This window comes from Capra hircus, chromosome 19 (assembly GCF_001704415.2).
Source record: "Capra hircus breed San Clemente chromosome 19, ASM170441v1, whole genome shotgun sequence".
Taxonomy (NCBI): domain Eukaryota; kingdom Metazoa; phylum Chordata; class Mammalia; order Artiodactyla; family Bovidae; genus Capra; species Capra hircus.
The window spans coordinates 27,171,629-27,198,601 of NC_030826.1; the positions used below are offsets into that span (position 1 = coordinate 27,171,629).

Below are 26,973 nucleotides of genomic sequence, written 5' to 3' on the forward strand. Positions count from 1 at the left end.
TCTGGATACAGAAACTGTTGTGTCCCTGACAAGAACAGGAAACATCTCGTGTTTCTTATATTTGGAGAAGGATCAGGATATGCTAAGGGGATGCGACCAGGGTTTCATGACTGGAGCCTCAGATTCCCTTGGGTAGCATGGCTGCTATGGACCATAGCATAGCATGGACCCTGAACTCTGCTCTACTGTCTTCAATGCAGACCCAGAACCAGATTGTCTACTTCATTCGTCAAGCCCCGGTCCCCATCACTCCAGAGAACTTTGAGGAGACGGTGCAGTTTGGGACAGTGCGGGGTGCCTACATCCCAGCCCTGCTTCGGCTGCTTAGTGGCGTCTTTGCCCCTCAGATCTTTAAAAACACAACCTGGCCTGAGAGCATTCGAAATCATTTTGCTTCTCACCTGCACAGGTTCTTGGCCTGCCTGACAGGTGAGCGGAATGGCCGGGGTGCCTGCTGTCTCCCCAGTCCCCACCAATAGTCGAGCGAGTGAGGCAGGTGGGAGATTGATCCTGAGTACGTGCGTTGTTTGGCACAGAGTAGGTGCTTGGAATGCGTTTGCTGAATGAGTGACACAGGGTCCGCAGTGTGCCTTCTAATCTGGATACAGTTTTCTGTGGTCCAACAGTTGCTCAGACTTGCTCAGAGTTGGAAATTTCCAAGAGTACATGTGGGGTTAGGGAAGCTGGAGGTAGTGTGGGTGCGGCAGGGGAGTGCATGTGTCCTGAAAGAGAGTGTCGAGGCCATTGTATTGCTCTCAGACCTCATTTTATGACAGTCTCTTATGACATCTCAACGAGGTTTTCCCTCTTGCTTTCTGTCATTTTCCTGATGTCAAAAAAGCATGAGTCCTAGTTTCTCCTGCCTGCTCTCCTGAGATGCACATAGCTCCTGGGCCCCGGATCATCAGCCATGATAGGAACTAGGGTGGCATAAACCCATCACCCTCTGTGAACTCTCCTGGTTCTTTCATTTCCTCAGACACTCGGTACAAGCTGGAGGGGCACACCGTCCTCTACATCCCCACAGAGGCCATGAACATGAAGCCTGAGGTGGTGGTTAAAGACAAAGAGCTGGTGCAGCGACTAGAGAGTGAGTGGCTGGCGTTGCTCCTGTGTCGGGGCTTCTGAGGTGGAGGAGTAGGGAGGGGCAGCCCAGAGGCTGGGACAGGAGGTGGGTTAGGAGGGCTCTGTTGGGGGTGGAGGGAAGGATGAAAGTGGGGAGCGCTGCAAGGAAATGCAAGAGGTTTTGTCCTCTCCCCGGCAGCCTCCATGATCCACTGGACACGGCAGATAAAGGAGGTGCTCAGTGCCCAGGAGTCGGTGGAGACAGGAGAAAACTTAGGTCCTTTGGAGGAGATTGAGTTTTGGCGCAACCGATGCATGGACCTGTCTGGCATCAGCAAACAGCTGGTGAAGCCGGGAGTGAAGCACATCGAGTCCATCCTGCGTCTCGCCAAGTCATCCTATCTGGCGCCCTTCATGAAGCTGGCCCAGCAGATCCAGGTTTGTGAGTGGATCGAAGGATGCAGACTTGGCAGAAAGTGCCCAGTGGTGGGGATAATGTAAGGCTCTAAGAAGAGAGAGTCAACATATTCATCAAACGCAGAGATAGAAGCACCCAGTGCTTGGACTTAGGCTTGTGGGAGAGTATAAAAGTAGTAGAACACAAGGCCTCAAGGAGCTTATAGTTTAACTAGGGAGACATCTAGTTACTTAACAAATGTACTATGTTGAGTGCCCTCTAGAAGCCCAACCCCTACGATCCAGCTGAGAAGGAAGGCTAACACAAAAGAGATGACTGTGTGGCCTGGGGTCAAAGTCGAACCCATCCAGTTCAGCAAAGAGAGCTGCAAAAGAAACACTTTAAAAATTTATATTTGAGGGCTGCTTTGGTGGCTCAGAGGCTTCCCTTATGGCTCAGCTGGTAAAGAGTCCGCCTGCAATGTGGGAGAACTGGGTTTGATCCCTGGGTTGGGCAGCTCCCTTGTAGAAGGAAAAGGCTACCGACTCCAGTATTCTGGCCTGGAGAATTCCATGGACTGTATAGTCCATGGGGTCGCAAAGAGTTGGACACGACTGAGTGACTTTCACTTCACTTGGTGGCTCAGCGATAAAGAATCCGTTTGCCAATACAGGAGACGTGAGTTCGATCCCTGATCCAGTAAGATCCCACATGCCATGGAGCAACTAACTTCTTGTATCACAACTGTTGAGCCTGTGCTCTAGAGCCTGGGAGCCGCAACTCCTGAAGCCTCCAAACCCTAGAGCCTGTCCTCCGCAACAAAAGTCGCTGCAATGAGAACCAGTGTGCCACAACTAGAGAGTAGCCCCTGCTTGCCTAATTTAGAGAAAAGCCTGCGCAGCAACACAGATCCAGCATAGTCAGAACAAAATTTTTTAAAAAATTAAATTTTATATAATATGACAAGCTGATTATGTTAGTGTTGTGACACACAGAGATCAGAGATATCTGTAAAATACAGAGAGAGAAGCCATCTCTTCCTAGCAGGAATTTGAAACTGATATTCATGGAGGCCTGGTGTGCTGCAGTCCATGGGGTTGCAAAGAGTCGGACATGACTGAGCAACTGAACTGAACTGAAGGGAGTTTGGGGCTTCCCAGGTGGCACTAGTGATAAAGAATTCACCAGCCAATGCAGGAGCTGCCAGACATATGGGTTTGATCCCTGGGTCGGGACCATCCCCTGGGGGTAGGAAATGGCAACCCACTCCAGTATTCTTGCCTGAAAAATTCCATGGATAGAGGAATCTGTGGGTTACAGTCCATGGAGTTGCATGGAATTGGACACGATTATGCATGCACCAACACACTTTAAGGGGATTGAGCTATAGTTAGATGGAGAAGTCTAAAATTCTCTTTGAGAACAAGGTAGTGAAAGGGGGGCTATGGTGGAAGCCATAAGGTGGGATGAATGCAAGTGATGTCCGGTCAGTTGATCAACAGCTCTTGAGTGTCTCCTTGGTGCAGAGTTCTTAGTTCAAGGGCAAAAGCTAGAGGAATAGACACGTAACCTGAGTTAGAAACTAGTCAGTGAGGAAAAGCAGGCATGCACACACTCTGATCCCAAAGGGTTGCAGAGACCTGGGGTGATGAGGTCTATGTAGCGTTAACTGGGAACACTTCTCGGGAAAGGCAGATCGGTTGGAATTCGAGGAGGACCAGAAGCACTCGCTTTGAACCTGTGCTTTCCAGGAGCTAAGTCTTCTCCTGATTTCTCTTTACTACCAGGATGGCTCTCGTCAAGCACAGTCAAACCTGACTTTCTTGTCGATCCTGAAGGAGCCTTACCAGGAACTGGCATTCATGCGGCCAAAGGACATCTCTAGTAAACTCCCGAGGCTCATCAGCCTCATCCGTATCATCTGGGTCAACTCTCCCCACTACAATACTCGGGAGAGACTGACCTCCCTCTTCCGGAAGGTGTGTGTCTGCAGAGGGTGGGACAGAGGGTGGTGAGGGGATGGCCATGTTGGTAGCATGCAGATTTCTGGAGAAGGTAGAATTCACTGGGCAGATCTATGGTGAAAAGGTAGTGAGCAATGCCGTTCCGGTCGGACAGAGACCACAGGCCCTTTGCCTGCATCATCTGCTTTAGTGAGGCTCAGAGTTGGGACCTGGACTGGACATTTTGCTTCCAGATGGATGAAGCCCAGGTGGGAAGAGGGAGTCTTTGTGAAGAGGTGTTGATGGAGCACAGGGAGGGGACCAGGAAGGACTGACTCCCAGGCTGAGTTGTACAGGAAGGGAAGACCTGCTCTTTCTCATTGCCAAAGATGGACCTTGCAGTGAGCGAGAGGCAGATATAGGAAGGAACTCTGGCTTTTGAGGAGCAGAACCCAGCATATTTCATTGGGGGAGGGGCAAAGAGTGGGGAAAGGGCACTGAGCTGAGCACTGGCTGGAAATGAGGTGGGCAAATAAGGTGGAACCCAGAGATGCTGCCGCATGAGCAGTGGAGGACCAGGGATGAAAGGAGCCATGGGTATCAAGAAGTAGGAGCCCGAGATCTGAGGCATGGTCTTGGGGGCTCCAAGAGAGGGTCAGTGCAACTAAGGCTGCGAACTGAGATTGTCGGGACTCCTCCCGCAGATGAGCAATGAGATCATTCGCCTGTGCTGCCATGCCATCTCCCTGGACCGCATCTTTGAGGGCTACGTCATCTCTAGCAAGGAGGACCTACAAGGCTGCATCTCTTGCTGTCACTCCTGGAAGGACCACTACCTTCGGGCTGTGCAGACACATACCCAGTACGACTTACCTGGACATCCTGTGTGTTACCGCTTGTCACTCCTGGAGCGGGGAGATTTCGAGCCCTTCTGCTTGTACTTTAAGCCTGTGGACTGTTTTTTTGTTTGTTTGTTTGTTTTAGAGGTTTTATATGGTCCGAGTTTTCTCTCTGGATGCAGATATTCTAGCTCTCAGTCCTGGGTCCTCCGAACTCTAAGTAACCTCCCCTCCCTCAACCCAGGAATCCCTCCTGGTCTTTTCCTCCTTCCTTGGCTCTAAAGTCTAAAGTTTAATTGTGTGTAAACTTTCTCTTCTGGAGGAGGAAATAGCAACCCACTCCAGTATTCTGGCCTGGGAAATCCCATGGACAGAGGAGCCTAGAGGGCTACAGTCCATGTGGTCACAAGAGCCAGACACGACTTAGAGACTAAACCACCACCACCACCACCACCAAACTTTTTCTTAGAACCAAAGTGTTTTCTTTTTCTCTCTGGCTCTCCTCACCTTGTGTTTCTTTACTTGGCATTCAGAAAAACTGTTTCTTGGGGTCTCATTTTCTCAGGCTTCCTTTGAACCAGAACTCCTGGTTCTAGCCTGGCCTGGGGAGGTAAATGCCTCATGTTCCCGCTTCCAACTGATCAGTCTTTCTCACGACAGGTTCTCCACCCGGGGCTGGATCCTAGACCAGACCAGCATATTTGCCCAGGTCGATGCCTTTGTACAACGCTGCAAGGACCTCATCGAGGTAGGAAGACTGTCAGGGAGACAGAGCCCACAGCAGATGCTCCAGAATCCCGGCCCAGGGGCGAGGGAGCTGGGGCTGGGGGTGAGGCTACACACAAAACTTGCCTCTTTGGTTCTTATCACATGGCTGTGCACCTAGCCACCATCCTGTGCTCAGAGATTCTTGTCTGTTATCACTGCCTCCATTCAGTTCAGTTCAATTCATTCGCTCAGTCATGTCCTCCTCTTTGCAACCCCATGGACTGCAGCACGCCAGGCTTCCCTGTCCATCACCAACTCCTGGAGTTTACTCAAACTCATATCCATCGAGTCGGTGATGCCATCCAACCATCTCATCCTCTTGTTGTCCCCTCTCCTCCTGCCTTTAATCTTCTCCAGCATCAGGGTCTTTGCCAATGAGTCAGTTCTTCGCGTCAGGTAGCCAAAGTATTGGAGTTTTAGCTTTAGCATCAGTCCTTCCAATGAACATTCAGGACTGATTTCCTTTAGGATTGACTGGTTGGTTATCCTTGCAGTCCAAGGGACTCCCAAGAGTATTCTCCAGCACCACAGTTCAAAAGCATCAGTTCTTCGGTGCTCAGCTTTCTTTATGGTCCAACTCTCACATCCATACACAACTGCTGGAAAAACCACAGCTTTGACTAGATGGACCTTTGTTAGCAAAGTAATGTCTCTGTTTTTTAATATGCTGTCTAGGTTGGTCATAGTTTTTATTCCAAGGAGCAAATGTCTTTTAATTTCATGGCTGCATTCACCATCTGCAGTGATTTTGGAGCCTAAGAAAATAAAGTCTCTCATTGTTTCCATTGTTTCCCCATCTATTTGCCATGAAGTGATGGGACCAGATGCTATGATCTTCGTTTTTTGAATGTTGAGTTTTAAGCCAGCTTTTTCACTCTTCTCTTTCATTTTCATCAAGAGGCTCTTTAGTTCTTTTTCTGCCATAAGGGTGGTGTCATCTATATATCTGAGGTTATTGATATTTCTCCTGGCAATCTTGATTCCAGCTTGTGCTCATCCAGCCCAGCATTTCACATGATGTACCCTGCATGTAAGTTAAATAAGCGGGGTGACAATATACAGCCTTGATGTACTCCTTTCCCTATTTGGAACCAGTCTGTTGTTCCATGTACAGTGCTAACTGTTGCTTCTTGACCTGCATACAGATTTCTCAGGAGGCAGGTAAGGTGATCTTGTATTTCCATCTCTTTAACAATTTTCCACAGTTTGTTGCTTTGGCATAGTTAATAAAGCAGAAGTAGATGTTTTCCTGGAACTCTCTTGCTTTTTTGATGAGCCAGTAGATGTTGGCAATTTGATCTCTGGTTCCTCTGCCTTTTCTAAATCCAGCTTGAATATCTGGAAGTTCTCAGTTCATGTACTTTTGGAGCTTGACTTGGAGAATTTTGAGCATTACTTTGCTAGTGAGATGAGTGCAATGGTGCGGTAGTTTGAGCATTCTTTGGCATTGCCTTTCTTTGGGATTGGAATGAAAACTGACTTTTTCTGGTCCTGTGGCCGCTGCTGAGTTTTCCAAATTTGCTGGCATATCGAGTGTAGCACTTTGACAGCATCATCTTTTAGGATTTGAGATAGCTCAATTGGAATTCCATCACATCCACTAGCTTTGTTCATAGTGATGCTTCCTAAGGCTCACTTGACTTCTCATTCCAGGATGCCTGGCTCTAGGTGAGTGATCACACCATCATGGTTATCTGGGTCATGAAGATCTTTTCTGTATAGTTTTTCTATGTATTCTTGCCACCTCTTCTTAATATCTTCTGCTTCTGTTAGGTCCATACCATTTCTATTCTTTATTGTGCCCATCTTCACATGAAATGTTCCCTTGGTATCTCTAATTTTTCTTGAAGAGATGTCTAGTCTTTCCCATTGTATTGTTTTCCTCTATTGCTTTGCATTGATCCCTGAGGAAGGCTTTCTTGTCTCTCCTTGCTATTCTTTGGAACTCTGCATTCACAGGGGTATATTTTTCCTTTTCTCCTTTGTCTTTAGCTTCTCTTCTTTTCTCAACTACTTGTAAGGCCTCCTCAGACAACCATTTTGCCTTTTTGCATTTCTTTTTCTTGGGGATGGTCTTAATCACTGCCTCCTGTACAATGTCACGGACCTCGGTCCATAGTTCTTCAGGCACTCTGTTTATCAGATCTAATCCCTTGAATCTGTTTGTCATTTCCACTGTATAATAATAAGGGATTTGATTTAGGTCATACCTGAATGGTCTAGTGGTTTTCCCTGCTTTCTTCAGTTTAAGTCTGAATTTGGCAATAAGAAGATCACGATCTGAGCCACAGTTAGCTCCCAGTCTTGTTTTTGCTGATAGAACTTCTCCATCTTCAGCTGCAAAGAATACAATCAATCTGATTTTGTTATTGACCATCTGGTGATGTCTATGTGTAGAGTCATCTCTTGTGTTGTCGGAAGAGAGTGTTTGCTATGACCAGTGCATTCTGTTGGCAAAACTCTTATTAGCCTATGCCCTGCTTCATTTTGTACTCCAAGGCCAAATTTTTTTCATATTTCATTGTGCAGCTAAAATTCACCCCAGAAGCCCGTTGCATCTGGTGGGTTCTCCTTAGTTTTTTAGCCATTTTAAGCGAAGCCAGTAGTGAGGGACAGGGAAGCCTGGTGTGCTGCAGTCCATGGAGTTGTAAAGAGTGGGACATGACTTAGCAACTGAACAACCACAACACAAGCTAAACCAAAGAACTTGGGACAGGAAGACTCAGGAGGGCAGGAAGCCTCATGCTGACTTCTTTGCAGGTATGTGACTGTCAGTACCATTTTGCCCGCTGGGAAGATGGAAAGCAAGGTCCCCTCCCCTGCTTCTTCGGTGCCCAGGGGCCCCAGATAACACGGAACTTGCTGGAGATTGAGGACATCTTTCACAGAAACCTGCACGTGCTGCGAGCCGTCCGCGGGGGCATCCTGGACGTCAAGAACACCTCTTGGCACGAAGACTATAATAGGTGAGAGGGTCACAGACCACCCCCTCCATAGACAGGGAAGGGGGACAGGGGAGAGCAGAGCGGAGTGTGGGGGCAGCAGGTCAGAAACGCGGGGGCGAACAGGGGAAGCTCACGGGGCTGCTCAGACGCAGGGTGCCACAGCCAGCCTTTCTGGCCTTGGATCCCGGTTCTGCCACAGACTAGTTAACATGACTCTGGGCAGATTGCTCTACCAGCCTGGGCCTCAGTTTCCTCATCTATAAAATCCGGTTAGCAATACAGCCTACCCCACTGAGTTGTTTTGAGGACTAAATGGATTCCTGTGTGTGAAGCGCTCAGTGCCGACACTGAGGATGCCCTCTGTACATAAAACATCGGAATTGCACTCAGGGGAGGTTCTTGGGGCCAGGCGACGTCGCCCACCCTTCGACACGCCTCTAATGGTGCAGGTTCCGGGCTGGAGTCAAGGACCTGGAGGTGATGACTCAGAACTTGATCACCTCGGCCTTCGAGTTAGTCCGTGACGTGGAGCACGGGGTGCTGCTGCTGGACACCTTCCACCGGCTCTCGGCCCGAGAGGTGGGACTGTCCACCACCTTCCTTCCTCCACCCCTGGTTCACTTGAGCTTTCCTTCACGTCTGCCTGGTCCTTCCAGATGCCGTCCAACCACCATCTGTGCTCTCGCCCATGCCCTAAACTGCCAGCGCAGCTTTTCTTCCTCTGTCCCTGCCCACCCCCTCCCCTGGTGTCTGGAGGGCTTGGGGGCAGGACTACCATGGCAGGGGGTTAGCTTTCTTCCAGGATGGGGAGCTGCAGGGACCCCATATCCCTGGTCATGTCATTTACTTCCTCTTCTTCGTCAGGCCATCAAGCGAACATATGACAAGAAGGCCGTGGACCTCTACATGCTGTTCAATAGTGAGCTGGCACTCGTAAACCGTGAGCTGAACAAGAAGTGGCCCTACCTGGAGCCCTACATGGCCCAGTACTCAGGGCAGGCCCACTGGGTGCGCATCCTACGGCGTCGCATCGACCGAGTCATGAACGTAAGCCTGACCTTTCCCAGAACTTGTTCTCGGTGCCACGACAGAGTTTGCAGGCTGAGCCCCAGGCTGGTGGGTGGGAGCCCTGCAGGCCAGTCCAGAGCATCTCCCTGGAGAGGTTTCCTGACCTGAGACTAAATGGGTGCGAGGGGCGTGTCAGAGGAACTGGCCTGTCCTTAGGAAGGGCTCATGCTTGTTTTTGACCTTGTGTCTCTTATATCCTTCACCTCCTGTAATTGACTTTCTTTTTCCAACTTTTTTTCTCAAGCTGAATGTCTGTGCTTCTCTTTCTTCTTATATTTTATTATTGGAGTATGATTGTTTCACAGTGTTGTGTAACACTGTACAGCAAAGTAAATCAGCTATGTGTATCCATATATCCCCTCCCTCTTGGACCTCCCTTCTACACCGGCCCCCATTCTACCCCTCTAGGTCATCATAGCACTCTGAGCTGAGCTCCCTGTGTTACACAGCAGATTCCCACTAGCCATCTATTTTACACACGGTAGTGTACATATGACAATGTGTGGATGTGTGCTTAGTCACTTAGTTGTGTCTGACTCTGCGACTCTGTGGACTGTAGTCCCCCAGGCTCCTCTGTCCATGGGATCTTGCAGGCAAGAATACTGGAGTGGGTTGCCATTTCCTTCTCCAGGGAATCTTCCCCACCCAGGAATCGAATCCATGTCTCCTGGTCTCCTGCACTGGCAGGTGAATTCTTTACCACTGAGCCACCTGGGAAGCCCGTATATGACACTGCTCCTCTCCGAATTCTCACACCTTCCCCTTCCCTGTCTTCATTCTGACTACCTCTTTCGCTGAACCTGGTGTCTTCCTCTCACCTTTCTCTCTGGCTCCCCCTTCCCTCCGAGTAGTCAAAATCGATCTCCATGCCCTGTCTTACACATATAATCGGGGTGTGTATGTTGGGGAGGGGAATAGGGCTCTCAGGACGATGATAACACGGAGGAACGTGGCAGGTGGATCCCAGCGTCCCTGGTTCTCCTCCACAGTGTCTTTCCAATGCTCATTTCCTGCCCCACATTGGGACCGGAGAGGAGAGTGTGCACACCTACCAGCAGATGGTTCAGGCCATTGATGAATTGGTACGAAAAACCTTCCAAGACTGGACAGCCACGCTGGACAAGGACTGCATTCGGCGGCTGGACACACCATTGCTACGAATCAGCCAGGAGAAGGCGGGCATGCTGGACGTGAACTTTGACAAGTAGGAGACCCTCCCCGCCCCTCTCCTGCTCTGCTCGTCCTTTCTATGTCACCTTTCCTTTCCCCAACCCTCCTGAGAGTTTTAACTCCCATCTCCTGGTTCCTCCTCTCCATTCCTCTGATTCTCTCTTACCCTGTATTATGTTTCCTCCCACTTCTTAGTCTTAAAAAACAAAACAAAACAAAACAAAAACTGATTGAAAATAGAAAATCCACTGTCACCTACTACACCAGTGATGTAGGTGTCCTGCCACTAGGTGGCCACGGTGGCTCAGCGAAATCGTCCCAACCATGAGCCACCTAGGGAGCTTTCCCGAAAGTCAGTGGGGCTCTCAGGTCACACCCTCTCCTATAGTTGTAGAATCATGACATTCTCATATCACCAGGTTTTCAGTTTAACCAGTCTATTCATTAGTCATTCAAAAATACATAGTGAGTGCCTTCCATGTGCTAAGAACCAAGATGGGCAGAGGTGTGTCCAGTGACGATGTCCTTGCCCCCTGTTGCTCTGTAAGTGAACTGTTATACCCTGGAGCCCTGCCTCCTTCCCAGATAAGATGCAGAAGAGAGAATAAAGAAGGAACTTAGTAAGGCGGCTGTCTACAGAGATGACGACCCTTCTGATGACAACGTTTTCCTAATAGGAAGGAAGTCACTTTCTTCTTGATCGGTTTGGGCTCCTTATCATCAGCAAGCCCCTATAGTAAGAGTGGCTTCCCAGGTTTCTAGAACTGACTTTAACCCATGGAATGTCCTTATTTGTTGGGGGAAATGTGGAAGGGGCTTTGCCAGAGACGGCCTGTGTGGACATGGACAGAGAGACTGAGTGTGTCTGTCCTGGGAGCCAAAAGCAACCTAACTGGGAGATGACACATGATGTTTGAAGCAAAATAACCAAGACGGGGAGACAGTGCTTAATGTCAGGTCAGAGGGGTGAGGGGGAGGCCGAAGTGAGAAGGACAGAGAGATGAGAAGCCACATGGATCAGGAAGCAGGTGACAAGCAGGGTGTGAAGACCAGAGGGTAAGAGATTTGAGATAGGCCTTTGACCAGAGAGGGGTGTCGAGATCTGCTTTGATAGGGCTCGTGTTTTTTTTGAGGATTCCATAAAATGGCCTCATAAATCAACAATAAGATTTATTTTTAATATTTATTTATTTGGTTGCACTGGGTCTTAGTTGTGGTGTGCAGCATGTAGGGATCTTTAATTGTGGGATTTAGTTCCCTGACCAGGGATTGAACCCAAGCCTCCTGCATTGGGAGCATGAAGTTTCAATTACTGGATTGCCAGGGAAATCTCTTAAGTACCTTTTAATATGAATAGTAGCATACTGTTCACACTATTCTATACATCTGAAGTGTTCTCAAAATGATTTATTTGATTTTTTTCTATTATAAAATTCTTGATCCTTTTAGAAAATTTGCAGAATGCAGAAAAGTAGAAGGAAGAACAAGATTCCCCCAAAGATAACCACTCTTAAAGATTTGGTGTATACATATATATATGTATATTTATCACTCCATGTTCCCCCCACTTCATATGCTTCATATGGTTATTTTTCTTTAATTCTTAGAATCTTTTTAACTTAAAAATGTATTTATTTGGCTGTGCCCGGTCTTAGGGTCTTAGCTGTGGAACGCTGGGTCTTTAGCTGCAGCATGTGGGATCTAGTTCCCTGACCAGGGGTGGAACCCAGGCCCCCTATATTGGAAGTGAGGAGTCTTAGGCATTTGGCCACCAGGGAAGTCCATCTTTTTTTGCTTTTTAAATTAAAGTATTTAAACAACAGAAGTAGTGCATGCTCACCGTAAAAGAAAAAAAAAAGAGAGAGATTGATCTATAGAAGAATATAAAGGAAAAAGTGAAAATCCAGCGCACAGCTCCACTCCCTGGAGGTAGCCGTGATTACCATGTAATCAAATACACACTGCACACACAAAACAGGATCTCATTATAAACAACATTTTTTAACTTGCTTTTTTTGAGGTTAACAATATGTGTGGGAGATTTTCCATCCTGTGTGTACAGAACTGCATAATTACTTTTCATGGCTTACAGCTTCCCATGCTTTGACTGTACCATAATTTAATCCATCAACCCACTACTGGTGGACCTAGAAGTTGCATAGTTTCCATGAGGGTCCTGAACATTCTGTGCTGGGGGCTTTCACCTGGACTCCCTGAGTCTTGTTCCCTTCTCACCACCGCGGTGTATCCACCTGACGTTTGAGCTTAGCACCTGGCCATGTAGCCCCAATAAGCTTAGGAGACAGCTTTCTGTCTGCCGTGATCATCTCTTGTCGAGAGACACATTGGATATTTATCTCAAATACCGTTTGCATAATCTTTATGGCAGAGCTTAACAAGACAATTTTGGGGCAAATATTTGTGGCCTGGGTTTAGCAGAAACCCAAATAATGGCTAAAACACTTTTTCCAGAGAGAAGAGGTACCCCGATTCTTTGGCAGTTGTTGTCTAGAGGGATCTGTTATAAACTGCTTTACATTTTTGTGGCTTTAAGCTAAAACTACCTCAATCCAGTAAATAATGTATGGGGGAAAAACAAAAAACCATGATCACAGGGAAGGATTTTGAAAAGTCTGGGCTCATTAAACCAGTAAAGACGTCCAAGACAGTTTCAGCTTTTCTAAACCTTTTCTAAATATGACGCCTCCAACGAGGGGCAGATAACTTTATCAAGTCTACTTTTTTGTGCTCATGATCTAGATAAGGTCTTGAAATAAGCGTGCTCTTCAAATGCCCTGATTGTCCTCAGAATTACCTGACTCTCCCTCTATTCTGGGAGACTTCCAGTCCCTAATAGCACCGATCTTATCTTACAAAGGGTTTTGTTGTCCCACCTTCCATCCCAAATATTTGAACTCTGAAGTCCAAATTGGCTTTTACCACATTTTACAGCCAGACCAGCCTTACAGATTGCACTTAACACAAACATATTCCAGATGGCGTCTGTACCCTGGCTGAAAAGAGCTGTGTTATCACTGTGTAAGTAGCCAACTCCTCTGTGTAGCAGGAGTTCTCCAGGGAAAGACAAGGGACACTGGCGTCTGACAGTGTTTTGCGACTGGGACTTCCTCTTCCTCCTTTTCTCTCTGGTCTGAGAGCACTTTCTCCATTAGGTCAGTTCATTCTGGGCTGTCAGCACCAAACCCAGTCAGCCTACTTGCACTGGCTCCATTGCCTGAGCACTTGTCCAAGGAAACAGAAAATATTTTAAAAAATATTTCCCCAGACTGATTTTTTAAAATTAATTTTTTTTGACCATGCCATGACGAGGCATGTGGGATCTTAGTTCCCCAACCAGGGATCCAGCCCATGCCCCCTGCATTGGAAGTACAGTGTCTTAATCACTGGACCACCAGGGAAGTCCCAGACTGGTTTTTTTTTTTTTTTTTTTAAGAAATTTTATGTACCAGGAAAATAAATTTGTATTCCAGAAACTTCTTGACAAATTTCTGGCTAAGCCTGAGCATCACTGTGAAAAAAGGTCCTCATAGGGTTTTCAGCTCAGCATCGGGAAGGTGTTTTTCAAATTCATCGTATTGACTGACAAGTTAAAATTTGATAATTTGGCTTAAAGTTATTTGGAAAAGTCTTGTCAAGATGAGGAAATGAAGAAAAAATTTAGTGCACTGTTGGATAGTATATGTATCCAAGCGGGCTTACCAAGAATTTGACAGAGTCAAATTCAAGGCCTCCAGCTTGAAGAACATAAGAGAATATGATTCTCTTACTAGAAGTGTTCCCGTACGTATTTACACCCCTCCACCCTCCTGGTATAGCTATGCTAGAATTTGTGGTTAAACTGATATTCAGTGTTTTTCTTAGTATGACTCTGTTAGTATTGTTTACTGTGGAGCCAAATCATGTTCAGTTGTTCCAATTCTCTCCTTGCTTGTATGACACTTGTTCTTTTTGGAATTAACAATGACCTCACTATTTTTGTCAGCACATTATTCACTATCATTAATTTTTCCAGACCAACCAATAAAATTCCTTTGGATAATATTTTACTTTGCTATCTGACTTATCACGTATGTTATCAATTTTGTGTTCTTAGCACTATCCCTCCTGGAATTCCCTTGTCCTCTTCCTTCAGCCCAGCTGGTTGGTTTTGAGGCCAGCTGTCACTCTGGGACTTCCCTGAGCCTCTTTTGTTGTTTGATTCCCCCTTTCCTTTGTCTTCCTCTTTCTTGGTTGATGTTCTTATTTTGGAGCTACTACATTCTTTAGTAGCTTTCCACGGTACATGGGAGGTAAACTTTTTGAATTCTTGCATGATTGACAACAACTGTTTTCTGCCTGACACCTGTTAGTCCTTTGTGGAATTCTAGATTGAAAACAGTTTTCCTTCATTTTGGCTCTCCTTTACACTGGAGGCTTTGCTTAACTGTCCAGTAATCTGCTGTTCATTCCTATTTGAGAGAGCCTTCTTCACTTTGAAGACTTTTGACACAGTTTCAAAAATAACACATACTTCAGTGAAGATTGTTAAGGTGTGAAAAACAGCATTTCTTTGTCCACAGTCTCTTAAAGCACATATCACAAATGAGCTCTTCCTTGGTAGATAATAATTTCCTTCCTTGGTAGAGTCCACTCCAATAAAGGTGGAAAACTTGCACTGTGATGTCATGTCCTATATTGCTACTTTAGTGCTTGCTTAGTAGAACAGACACAAAATATGCTGAAATTTTCACCTCAGTGTTCTTTTAAGATAACATCTTGGTGATATTCAGGATATAAAGCTTCATCAGAGTATCTTGAGATTATGGGGCTTTTTATCCTCTGTGATTAAAAAATGTATTTTCTTTTTTTTTTCAAAGAAAGAAGAAAACAGATTTACAAAGTCAAATGACTTTTACTCAAGATGTAAAAGTGTTTAAAATATTACATATTTTCTCCTGGCATTTTGTGATTTTTGTCTTTATATTTGGTTCTTGGCTCCAATTTTCAGTTTATTTTGATTTAGGGAGAGAAGTGTAGATGCAACTTGAGTTGGTTTTGTGTTTTTTTTAATCTATCCCCAGATGGCTAGTCAGTTGACCCAATCTCATTTATTAAACTGCTATCTTTATAGTATAACAAATTCCCAAGGATGTCTGTTTTGGGATTCACTATCCTGTTCTGATAGGTCTGTTTATTCATATGTAGAGACCAAATTGTTTTTATTATTGTCCTCATTACTCTCCTTTTTAGATTTTTTTCTTGGATATTTTAAATATTTATTTCTCATAAGTACATTAGAATCTCTTTGTTTAGTTCCCCAAATAATTCTAGTCCTATATTTTGGGGGGGAACAAGATTGGGTTAAATTTATAGGTTAACTTAAGAAGAATGATGATGGACAGGGAGGCCTGGCGTGCTGTGATTCATGGGGTCGCAAAGAGTCAGACATGACTGAGTGACTGAACTGAACTGAACTGAAGAAGAATGAACATCTTTAAGATCTGAGTTTTTTCTATCCAAGAATAGCATTTTTTTCTTTCAATTTATTTAAGTCCTGTTCTTTTGTTCATAAGATATTTTTCATACATATTAACCGACTAACAAGAAATGTGATAATATATATTAATATCTTTGGATGATCTCTTAATTTTTGGTATTTTATTTCTGTTGTTTTAATGATCATTGGTCTCTTTTTCTCCATGATAATATTGAACTGGTTATAGTTTTTATATTGGAAAACTTTGATTTTAATAAGTTAATTTTGTACCCAGTCCCTTTTACAACTAATTCCCTTGTTTAAAATAGTTTTTTCCTTTTTAAAAATTTGCTTATTAATTTTATTTTTGGCTGCACTAGGTCTTTCGTTGCGTTCTCTAATTGAAGCAAGCAGGGGCTACCCTTTGTTGTGTTGTCTGGGCTTCTCTTCCCAGGCCGGGGATCAAATCCATGTCCCCTGCATTGGCAAACGGATTCCTATCCACTGTGCTACCAGGGAAGTCCAGTTTTTCCCTTTTAAAACATTTTTTAATTGTGAAAGATCATATTGTACATATAGAAAATTACTTAAAACCTTCATGTTCAATGTAATCTATAGGTATAAAATAAACACCTTTGCTACTGTCACCTAGATCAAGGAAAGAATGTGGCCAGCAGTCCAGAAGCCTTCCTACTTATATTTTTCAGTTGAACTATCTGTCAGCATTTACAATTCAGGAGACTTTATATAAAAATTCACTTTCTGGCCTCTCTTGAAATCACACTGAGCCCATATCCCATTTGGCAGTAAATGCCTGGAACCCTCGAGCAGTGATTCTTGGGGATGGACCTCTCGCTCTTTCGCCCAACTTTAGGCCAAAACTCAGTTGCAGTTTATCATTGCATTAGAGCTATGCTTGCCTTGGAGTAAGTGGAATTCTCGAACTTTGCTTTTGATGATGAAATCCAAAGGAGCTGGTGCTTGGTTGGATATTGGAAAGTCAAGGCGAGGGAGGACATGTGTTCTGGTCCAGACAGTGGGGTGGGGCCATCTCTGCATGGATGCAGGTGTCCTCAGCTGAGAGAAGCAGCTGCAGCCACACAGTAGGTGAGGTCACCCAGGGCTAGTGTGCTGGGTGTGCATGACCTCGAGGGGCTGGCGTGCCAGGGAGCTATGGGGGAGGTGGATGCTTTGCTGAGTCTCCAGAGTCAGCTGGATGAGATTTCCAAGAGACCCTGGAGAGAAAGGCTGCTTGTCCTGACAGGTGGAGCTGACAAGAGAAGCACCGAGGTTCAGAAGCCAGGGAGAAAGGCAGAGAGGAGGCCACCGGATGTGGAGGCTTAGAGGGGAGGGTGAGGCCAAGGAGGTTCTCAGAGTGTAGCTACAAGAAGTCTTACGAGGAATCCTGGGCAAGCTAGATGGAAGCAGATTTAGGGACTTCCCTGATGGTCCAGTGGCTAACACTCCATCCATGCTCCCAATGCAGGGGTCCCAGGTGCAATCCCTGGTCAGGGAACTAGATGCCACATGCTGCAACTAAGAGCTTGCATGCGGCAACTGAAGATCCTGTGTGCCACAACTAAGACCTGATGCAGCCAAATAAATAAATATTTTTAAACATCTTTTGAAAATACAGACTTAGAGGGGAAGGTGGGAGGCGGCTCTCAGGGGACTGAGGAACGAGAAGAAAAGAAAGGAAGGGAATTCAGGAGGCCAGTTTTTCACAGAAGGCAGGCTGTGAAGGGGGCAAGCAGCGTGGTGCCAGGATGTGGAGTTGAGGGTAGGTGGTGTTTTGATTTTGTTTTAAGATTATAGAAACTTGGCTTATTTAAATGTTGATGGGAAGGAACGAGTAAGGTGGAAGTGTAGGCAAGCTGGAAAAGATGGTGTCTGAGGATGCAGAGGGAAGCTGGATTGGAAGGACTTGACCTTGGATGCAAGGATGGCCTCTTCTGTAGTAAACGGGAGAAATTATAGGTATGGGGTCAGTTACGTTTATAAGTTTTAGAGCAGGGAGCATGTAGAGTTCTCCCCTGGTGGCTTTCGTATTTCTTTGAGGGAAGAGGTGGGGCTTTCTGCGGAGAGCGAGAGGAGCAGACCAGGTTTGAGAAAGCAGAGAATTTGCAAACAGTCCCTGTGAGAACAGGAGGGACAGAAGATTGGGGAAACCCCAGGGGTGCAGCCTGAGAGGCCAGCTGGGACCAGAGACATTGAATGTGCAGCCTGCTAATCTGTGTAGTTGTGTGATCTTCTCCAGCTTTGCTTGGCCATCTTCACGTGGGCTTAGAGGAGAAGAGAGTGGACAGGGCCAGGGATGGGGTTTGGTCAGGTGGCTTAGACTAAAGAAGGAGGCAAAAGACTAGGAACTGGTGAGAGAGCAGTGGAAGCGGGCAGGGTCCTTGGAGGAGGGGATGGAGGTGGAAGGGGACAAACAGGCAAGAAGAAAGGCCAGGGGTCAGTGACCTGAACGTCCCCATGGGATCAAAGGTCGACTGGGAGGACTTGAGTGCAGGTACTGGGATGGGCGAGGAAGCTGAGCTGGGGAGGGACCATCTGCTTGGAGACTGACCTTAGAGGTGGTAGGACATGAGTTCCAGGGCGTGGCCACTGAGTGGGGAGAAGGTCAGGTCACTGGGTGTGAGGTGGCAAAGGACTTAGGACAAGGGCCACAGACACAATTAAAAAAAATTTGGCATTACTTTTAATAAAGGAGAAAGAAACAAGTTAAATGAATTTTAATTTTCAACCCGGTATTCCCCAGATATTACCTTGCCAATATGTAATCAATGTAAAGAATTGTTCACAGAGAGTTTTCTATTCTCGTTTTCATGCAACATCCTCTTTGCCTTTCATCTTTATGTCTGTTTCTCTATTTTATGAGGGATCTCTGTCAAATTTATCTTGTATCTTTCTTTTGGTTTAAAATTTTTCTGCTTTATTTGTAACTTCCAAGAGCTCTCTTCGTGTCTCTTTTATAGCATCTTGTTTCTGTCTCACGGACGCTCTTTGTTTCTTATCTCTCTCTGAGGATGCTTGCTGTAATTCTGTTTGTTTTTTCTTTCGGGGGTGGGCCACCTTACTGCATCTCCATCCCCTCTCCGTCCCTTCTGGTTGCTTTTTTCTGTTTAAGGAAAGATAGACCCATTTGAATTTGGAGTTCCAAAGAATAGCAAGGAGAGATAAGAAAGGCTCCCTTAGTGATCAATGCAAAGAAATAGAGAAAAACAATAGAATGGGAAAGACTAGCGATCTCTTCAAGAAAATTGGAAATACCAAGGGAACATTTCATGCAAAGATGGGCACAGTAAAGGACAGAAGTGATATGGACCGAACAGAAGCAGAAGCTATTAAGAAGAGATGACAAGACTAGACAGAAGAACTATACAAAAAACTTCTTTACAACCCAGATAATCATGATGGTATGATCACTCACCTAGAGCCAGAATCCTGGAATGAGAAGTCAAGTGAGACTTAGGAAGCACCACTACAAACAAAGCTAGTGGAGGTGATGGAATTCCAGCTGAGCTATTTCAAATCCTAAAAGATGATTCTGTGAAAGTGCTGCACTCAATATGCCAGCAAATTTGGAAAACTCAGCAGTGGCCATAGGGCTGGAAAAGGTCAGTTTTCATTCCAATCCCAAAGAAAGGCAATGCCAAAGAATGCTCAAACTACCGCACCATTGCACTCATCTCACACACTAGTAAAATAATGCTCAAAATTCAAGCCAGGCTTCAACAGTACGTGAACCATGAACTTGCAGATAGTCAAGCTGGTTTTAGAAAAGGCAGAGGAACCAGAGATCAAATTGCCAACATCCATTGGATCATAGATAAAGCAAGAGAGTTTCAGAAAAATATCTATTTCTGCTTTATTGACTATGCCAAAGCCTTTGACTGTGTGGATCACAACAAACTGTGGAAAATTCTTAAAGAGTTGGGAATACCACCTGACCTCTTGAGAAATCTGTATGCAGGTCAGGAAGCAACAGTTAGAACTGGGCATGAAACAACAGACTGGTTTCAAATAGGAAAAGGAGTACGTCAAGGCTGTATATTGTCACCCTGCTTATTTAACTTATATGCACAGTACATCATGAGATACGCTGGGCTGGATGAAGCACAAGCTGGAATCAAGATTGCCAGGAGAAATATCAATAACCTCAGATATGCAGATGACACCACCCTTATGGCAGAAAGTGAAGAGAATCTAAAAAGCCTCTTGATGAAAGTGAAAGAGGAGAGTGAAAAAGTTGGCTTAAAGCTCAACATTCAGAAAACGAAGATCATGGCATCTGGTCCCATCACTTCATGACAAATAGATGGGAAACAGTGGAAATAGTGTCAGACTTTATTTTGGGGGGCTCCAAAATCACTGCAGATGGTGATTGCAGCCATGAAATTAAAAGATCCTTACTCCTTGGAAGGAAAGTTATAACCAACCAGATAGCATATTAAAAAGCAGAGACATTACTTTGCCAACGAAGTCATGAGAAGCGCTGGGCTGGATGAAGCACAAGCTGGAATCAGGATTGCCGGGAGAAATACCAACTCAAATATGCAGATGACATCACCCTTATGGCAGAAAGCGAAAAAAGAACCAAAGAACCTCTTGATGAAAGTGAAAGAAGGGGAGTGAAAAAGTTGGGATTAAACTCAACATTCAGAAAACTATGATCATGGCATCTGGTCCCATCACTTCATGGCAAATAGATGGGAAAACAATGGAAACAGTGACAGACTTTATTTTGGGGGGCTCCAAAATGGTGAGCCCCAAAAATGATGACTGCAGCCATGAAATTAAAAGATGCTTACTCCTTGGAAGAAAAGTTATGACCAACCTAGACAACTTATTAAAAAGCAGAGGCATTACTTTGCCAACAAAGGTCCATCTAGTCAAGGCTATGGTTTTTCCAGTAGTCATGTATGGATGTGACAGTTGGACTATAAAGAAAGCTGAGTGCTGAAGAATTGATGCTTTTGAACTGTGGTGTTGGAGAAGACTCTTGAGAGTCCAAGTCTTGCAGTCCAAGGGACTGCAAGATCCAACCAGTCAGTCCTAAAGGAGATCAGTCCTGAGTTTTCATTGGCAGGACTGATGTTGAAGCTGAAACTCTAAATACTTTGGCCACCTGATGTGAAGAACTGACTCATTGGAAAATCCTGATGCTGGGAAAGATTGAAGGTGGGAGGAGAAGGGAATGACAAAGGATGAGATGGTTGGATGACATCACCAACTCAGTGGACATGAGTTTGAGTGAACTCCGGGAGTTGGTGACGGACAGGGAGGCCTGGCGTGCTGCAGTCCTTGGGGTCGCAAAGAGTCGGACACGACTGAGTGACTGAACTAAACTGACTCCCACCTTTTGTGCAAGGAGAGGCAGAGAGCAGTGTTCTGCGACCCTTGGTTGTCTGATTGTATTTCAGGGACAGGGGCTGGAAAGCTGATTGGCACCTCTCTGAGCAGGAAGGGTGGCTTCTCAACTGCAGGCCTGTCTGGATGGGCTGTTTCCTGGCGACTCCAGAGGTCATCAGCCTCGGCACGTTTCCATTTAGGCTGGTCTGAGGTCTCAGAAAACCATCTCTCAAACTCTGTTCCGGAAGATATAGGTCCCAGTGCCAGAGTACTGGTGTCTGGGTGGGAAGGGGAAGTGGGGGTCTTAACATTCATGTGTACATGGTGACTTACTGCCTCTGCTTTCAGTGCGTTACTCTCTCCTACAACTGGGCCTGGGGTCCCCAGTCCAGGGACCCTCTGTTTGTCTCTGCACTGCTTCCCCAGACAAGAAGCCTTCAGTCTTATGCTGGGGCAAGGAGAGGCAACTTGCTTAACTCTGCAGAGTAGCGCTGCTTCCTAAACTCTCAGCTATTCTGCTTGTTTTAATCCCACCATCACGCCTTTCCTGAGATCCTTGGAGTTACCGCACCCCCCCACCCGAGCCTTTGAAGGGGGTTCTTAGCCATCTCCACCACCAGCTGAGGACTCTTCTGCTCCTTATCCATCTGCTCTTCCATGTTTCAAATGTTTTCAGTCATTATCTCCTTGTATTTGTGGGCTTGTGCCTTAAACAAAATGAAACATTCTTTACTGTTGTTTTAGTGGTTTGGGGAGAGAAGCAAAAGTCAGTGGGTCCAGTTGCCTTCTTTACCCAGAGGTTCTGCTTCATTTATTTTATTTTATCTATTTACTTGGCTGTGCTGGGTCTTAGTTGCAGCAAGTGGAATCCAGTTCCCTGACCAGGGATTGAACCCAGGCCCCCTGCATGGGGAGTGCAGAGTCTTTGCCACTGGACCACCAGGGAAGCCCCTCTGCTTCACTTCTTACTTTTAAATGTCTCCGTGCTCCCCAACTCCATACCTCTTGAACTGGTGTTTGTTCTGGCTTGCGCCCTTGCACAGCCACCTCAGAGGCTCTGCCTTTCTTTCTCCCCAAGGACCCTGTCGATCCTCTTTGTGGAGATTGACTACTGGGAGCGGTTGCTGTTTGAGACACCCCATTACGTGGTGAATGTGGCTGAACGTGCTGAGGACCTGCGCGTTCTTCAAGAAAACCTGCTGCTTGTCGCTCGGGACTACAACAGGTAGGGCTCATTCCTCACTGAAGCCCTCCCGCATGCTACTTCCTGCCCTCTCTTTGTCTTTTATCTGCCCCATGATATTGTCCATTCCTACAGTACACATCCTTCATATTTTGTCCATCTCAAAAAAAAAAAAAAAAAAAAGGTTTCCTATTCTCTCTCATGTGGCCCTACGATTATTCCTGTCCCTTGCAGTGTTGTCTTCTATCTTTAGAGTACAGAGCAAAACAACAGGTCCCCTCCCACCCCATCAGGCACTTGGACCATGTATATTGTTGGCCTGAGTCACTTCTCTGCGAAGGAAGTTGATAGCATTAGGTTTATGGGCCCATAACAACAAAAGGTTGGTTGAACCAAGCAAGGCCATGCTGGCCCTCCTCTTAATCCCATTGGCACTCATCTCTTAAGTGAGGCTTTGCTTGAAATTGGGTACCTTTCTCAGGCCATTTCGAGTCCAAAGGGATGGGACCAGCAGTCTTGTTTGGGTGTCTAGAACTGTCCTGTCCAGTACAGTAGCCACTAGATGCATGTGTTTTTTTCTATTTAAGTTAATCGAAATTAAATAAAAGTTTAAAATTCAGTTACTCATTTGCACAGGCCACATTTCAAGTGCCCCACAGCCACATGTAGCTAGTGGCTGCCATACTGGGCAGCACAAATGGCAAAACATTTCCATCATCACAGAAAGTTGTATCGGAAAGTCCTTGCCTAGAATCATGAACTTTTCGTCCTGGTGTGGAGGTAAGGTCTATCTGAGCTTGTCCCCATTTAGCTACTGGCCTTCTCTTACTCGCAGGATCATTGCCATGCTGTCCCCAGACGAGCAGGCCCTGTTCAAAGAACGTATCCGGTTCCTGGATAAGAAGATCCACCCTGGGCTCAAGAAGCTGCACTGGGCCTTGAAGGGGGCCAGTGCTTTTTTCATCACAGAGTGCCGCATACATGCCAGCAAGGTAGGTCATGGTCATTAGAGTCTAAAGGTCTGCAAGGCTGACTGAAAAGCTGACATCTGGGTACTTAATACCCAAGTCTCGGGTAGTGGCAGAGAGACCAGGGGAATTGTGTGAAAGAAATGAAGTGTGTTTAGTGAAGGACTTTTCTTTTTTTATTGTCAGTAACTCTAGCTAGAGAATAGATGGGAGGATGGAATTAGGCCCAGAGGATCTGTTCCCAAACTCCCCCATGGGTGGGGTCTGACTCCAGGTGCAGACGATTGTGAATGAGTTCAAGGCATCCACTCTGACCATCGGCTGGCGAGCCCAAGAGATATCAGAGACACTGCTGGTGCGCATCAGTGGCAAACGGGTGTACAGGGACCTGGAATTTGAAGAGGACCAAAGAGAGCATAGGGCAGCCATGCAACAGAAATTGATGAGCCTGCATCAGGATGTGGTGGCCATCATGACCAACTCCTATGAAGTCTTCAAGAATGACGGTCCTGAGGTAAGGGTCCTGTGGCCAGGGCTTTGTGGGTGAGCAGATCCCCAGCCCCCCGCAGCCCCATCAGAACCTTCTCTTGGTCATCCCCCTCCCTCCACACCCTGATTCTGTGTGTGCCTCTCAAACATCCCGCTCTAGCCTTGGATTCACCCAACCTTCAGCTTTTCAGCCTCTTCCTAGATGTCTGCCTTTCTATTAAAACAACTCATTTCCCTCCCTATTGGCTGGTTCTCATTTCCTAGGACCTGCTCTGTTTTGCCTGAGGGATTCTCTTCCCCACTCTTCCCACAGATTCAGCAGCAGTGGATGCTGTACACAATTCGGCTGGACCGCATGATGGAGGATGCCTTGAGGCTGAATGTGAAGTGGTCTCTGTTGGAACTGTCCAAGGCCATCAATGGGGATGGCAAGACCACCCCTAACCCACTCTTTCGAGTGCTTGTCATTTTGAAGAATGATCTTCAGGGAGGTGTGGCCCAGGTGGGTGGGAACCACTTTGCCCCAAACATCCTGAAACCATCATACTTTGTCCGTTTCCGTTAATCCTTAGACTTGGCCCTAGGCGTTGGCTTTGTCCTACAGCCTCCAGGCCCGGTTCTGAGGTGTCCAGACTGCCTAGTCCTGAACTCACCTCCTCCAGGGCCTGTGCTGAGCCCTCCCCATGGTGCTCCCACAGGTGGAGTTCTCTCCCACTCTGCAGACTTTGGCTAGTGTGGTCAATGACATCGGCAGCCACCTCTTCTCCACCATCTCTGTCTTCCGCCACCTCCCTGAAATTCTCATCAAGCGCAAGTTTCAGCGTGAGCCCATCCACACCATCGTGGGTGAGTAGGCATCCAGTGCAGGGGTATCAAAAGCCTAGGACCAGATGAGGGAATTCCCTGGCAGTCCAGTGGTTAAGACTCCACACGCACTTCCAGTGCAGGAAGCTTGGGTTTGATCCCTAGTTGTGGAACTAGGATCCCACATGCCATGTGGTGTGACCAAAAAAAAAAATTAATTGAAAAAAAAAAACCAAACCCTAGGACCATGTGGAGCTAGGAGAAGAGACCAGGGCTCTTTCCGGACATACCTGGCCAGTTGTCTCCGTGGATGGTGGAAAACCCAGGTCAAGGGGCTGGATTGTGGAAGGGAGACAGGACACAGACAGGGGTCAAAATTAGGTGACTGATGCTCAAGGGATTTGGAGTTTGGGGTGAGGAGACCCGGAAGGAATTGTTTGGGTAACAGGGCTGGGATGTAAGAGGCCTGGATACCAACAGGTGAGACATCTGTATCCCCCAGAACAGAGTCATTCTTTTATGTTCTGCTTCCTGCTTCATTTTCTACTACTCACATCTGAGTGTGTTTCTTTGGGAAAGTGATGTTGGAGGGGAGACTCTGGGGCAGTTGCCAGGGGCTGGGCTGGAGCTTGGGTCGGGGTGGAGGTTAGTGAGAAGTATCTTGCTGGGTCTTGAAGAACGGGATGAGGACATCAAGAAGATCCAGGCCCAGATCAGTAGTGGCATGACCAACAATGCAAGCCTGCTACAGAACTACCTCAAGACCTGGGACATGTACCGAGAGATCTGGGAGATCAACAAGGACTCCTTCATCCGCCGATACCAGCGCCTCAACCCGCCTGTCTCTTCCTTTGATGCTGACATTGCCCGGTAAGGAGCTGTGAGGACCATAGGAGGGGGTCTGGCCTGGAGACCAAGGAGTGGGCAGAAAATGAGAAGAAAGGCACTGGACCTTTGTTTCTTAAGGCGGTAGGGATCCAGTGAGAGCTGGGAAAAAACAAAACGTCAGTTAGATTTTTTTCCCACCAATCTCTCTGCTGAAGCACCACATCAGCAATTTAGAGTTTCCATCAGTCTTCTCAAAAGAGTATAGTAATAATGATTTATTATTATATGTTTAAAATTTATAAATGAGTCTAGAACATTCTGTCACAGTCAGTTCAGTTCAGTTCAGTTGCTCAGTCATGTCCGACTCTTTGTGACCCCATGGACCGCAGCACGCCAGGCCTCCCTGTGCATCACCAACTCCTGGAGTTTACTCAAACTCATGTCCACTGAGTCGGTGATGCCATCCAACCATCTCATCCTCTGTTGTCCCCTTCTCCTCCTGCCCTCAATCTTTCCCAGCATCAGGGTCTTTTCCAATGAGTCAGTTCTTCACATCAGGTGGCCAAAGTATTGGAGTTTCAGCTTCAGCATCAGTCCTGCCAATGAGAACTCAGGACTGATCTCCTTTAAGACTGACTGATTGGATCTTGCAGTCCAAGGGACTCTCAAGAGTCTTCTCCAACACCACAGTTCAAAAGCATCAATTCTTCAGCATTCAGCTTTCTTTATAGTCCAACTCTCACATCCATACATGACTACTGGAAAAACCATAGCCTTGACTAGACAGACCTTTGTTGGCAAAGTAATGCCTCTGCTTTCTAATATGCTGTCTAGGTTGTCATAACTTTCCTTCCAAGGAATGTGTCTTTTAATTTCATGGCTACAGTCACCATCTGCAGTGATTTTGGAGCCCCCCCAAAATAAAGTCTGTCACTGTTTCCCCATCTATTTGCCATGAAGTGATGGGACTGGATGCCATGATCTTTGTTTTCTGAATGTTGAGCTTTAAGCCAACTTTTTCACTCTCTTCTTTCACTTTGATCAAGAGACTCTTTACAGTAAACTTGTTTTTTTTTATAAAAATACTTAAAAATCTTTCTATGTGTCATTCCAGAACTCTCTGTACACCTGTACAAATTCACACATTGTCATTCATATAATTAGAGTCTTAAAAAGTTAATATGGAATCCATTTCTCACTTACTATATTTGAGAGCATCATTAGAGTTTATGGCTTTTAGAAAGTAAAATATGCATGTGGTTAGTAACTTAAAAACCCTATAAAGCAATTATCCTCCAATTATAAGTAAATTAATTTAAAAAACCCTAAAGAGTTGTCAAAAATAAAAGATTTTTTGCCAAAAAATAAAAGAGATTTAAGGGAAAAGTTGCTCTTGTGGGGAGTACTATAGGATCCTGCTGGAAGAGGAGAGATGCTAAGGATCTGAAAGGTAAGAGATGTGAACAGTTTCATTTTAAAAGTGCAGACAGGAGTTAAATTGAAGAAGATTCTATTTTTAAAAATTTATTTATTTAATTTACTTATTTTGGGCTTCACCTTCATTTCGGCACATGGGCTTTCTCTTGTTTTGTCACATGGGCTTAGTTGCTCCACAGCACATGTGATCTTAGTTCCCTGACCAGGAATTGAACCCACGTCTGCTGCATTGGAAGGC

The 26,973-nt window shown here is 46.0% G+C and overlaps 1 protein-coding gene across 1 annotated transcript in view; it reads left to right on the plus strand.

Moving 5' to 3' along the window:
• The window catches only part of DNAH2 (dynein axonemal heavy chain 2), a 102,743-nt gene that overhangs the window by 16,095 nt on the left and 59,675 nt on the right, over positions 1 to 26,973 (plus strand). The window contains exons 4-17 of the mRNA XM_018064595.1: positions 201 to 429; positions 980 to 1,090; positions 1,265 to 1,503; positions 3,250 to 3,441; positions 7,773 to 7,978; positions 8,407 to 8,536; positions 8,822 to 9,004; positions 10,015 to 10,229; positions 22,105 to 22,251; positions 23,045 to 23,201; positions 23,452 to 23,691; positions 23,980 to 24,168; positions 24,365 to 24,512; positions 25,148 to 25,340. Of these exons, the coding sequence (XP_017920084.1) occupies positions 201 to 429; positions 980 to 1,090; positions 1,265 to 1,503; positions 3,250 to 3,441; positions 7,773 to 7,978; positions 8,407 to 8,536; positions 8,822 to 9,004; positions 10,015 to 10,229; positions 22,105 to 22,251; positions 23,045 to 23,201; positions 23,452 to 23,691; positions 23,980 to 24,168; positions 24,365 to 24,512; positions 25,148 to 25,340 (2,579 nt within the window). The remainder of the gene's footprint in view (positions 1 to 200; positions 430 to 979; positions 1,091 to 1,264; positions 1,504 to 3,249; positions 3,442 to 7,772; positions 7,979 to 8,406; positions 8,537 to 8,821; positions 9,005 to 10,014; positions 10,230 to 22,104; positions 22,252 to 23,044; positions 23,202 to 23,451; positions 23,692 to 23,979; positions 24,169 to 24,364; positions 24,513 to 25,147; positions 25,341 to 26,973) is intronic.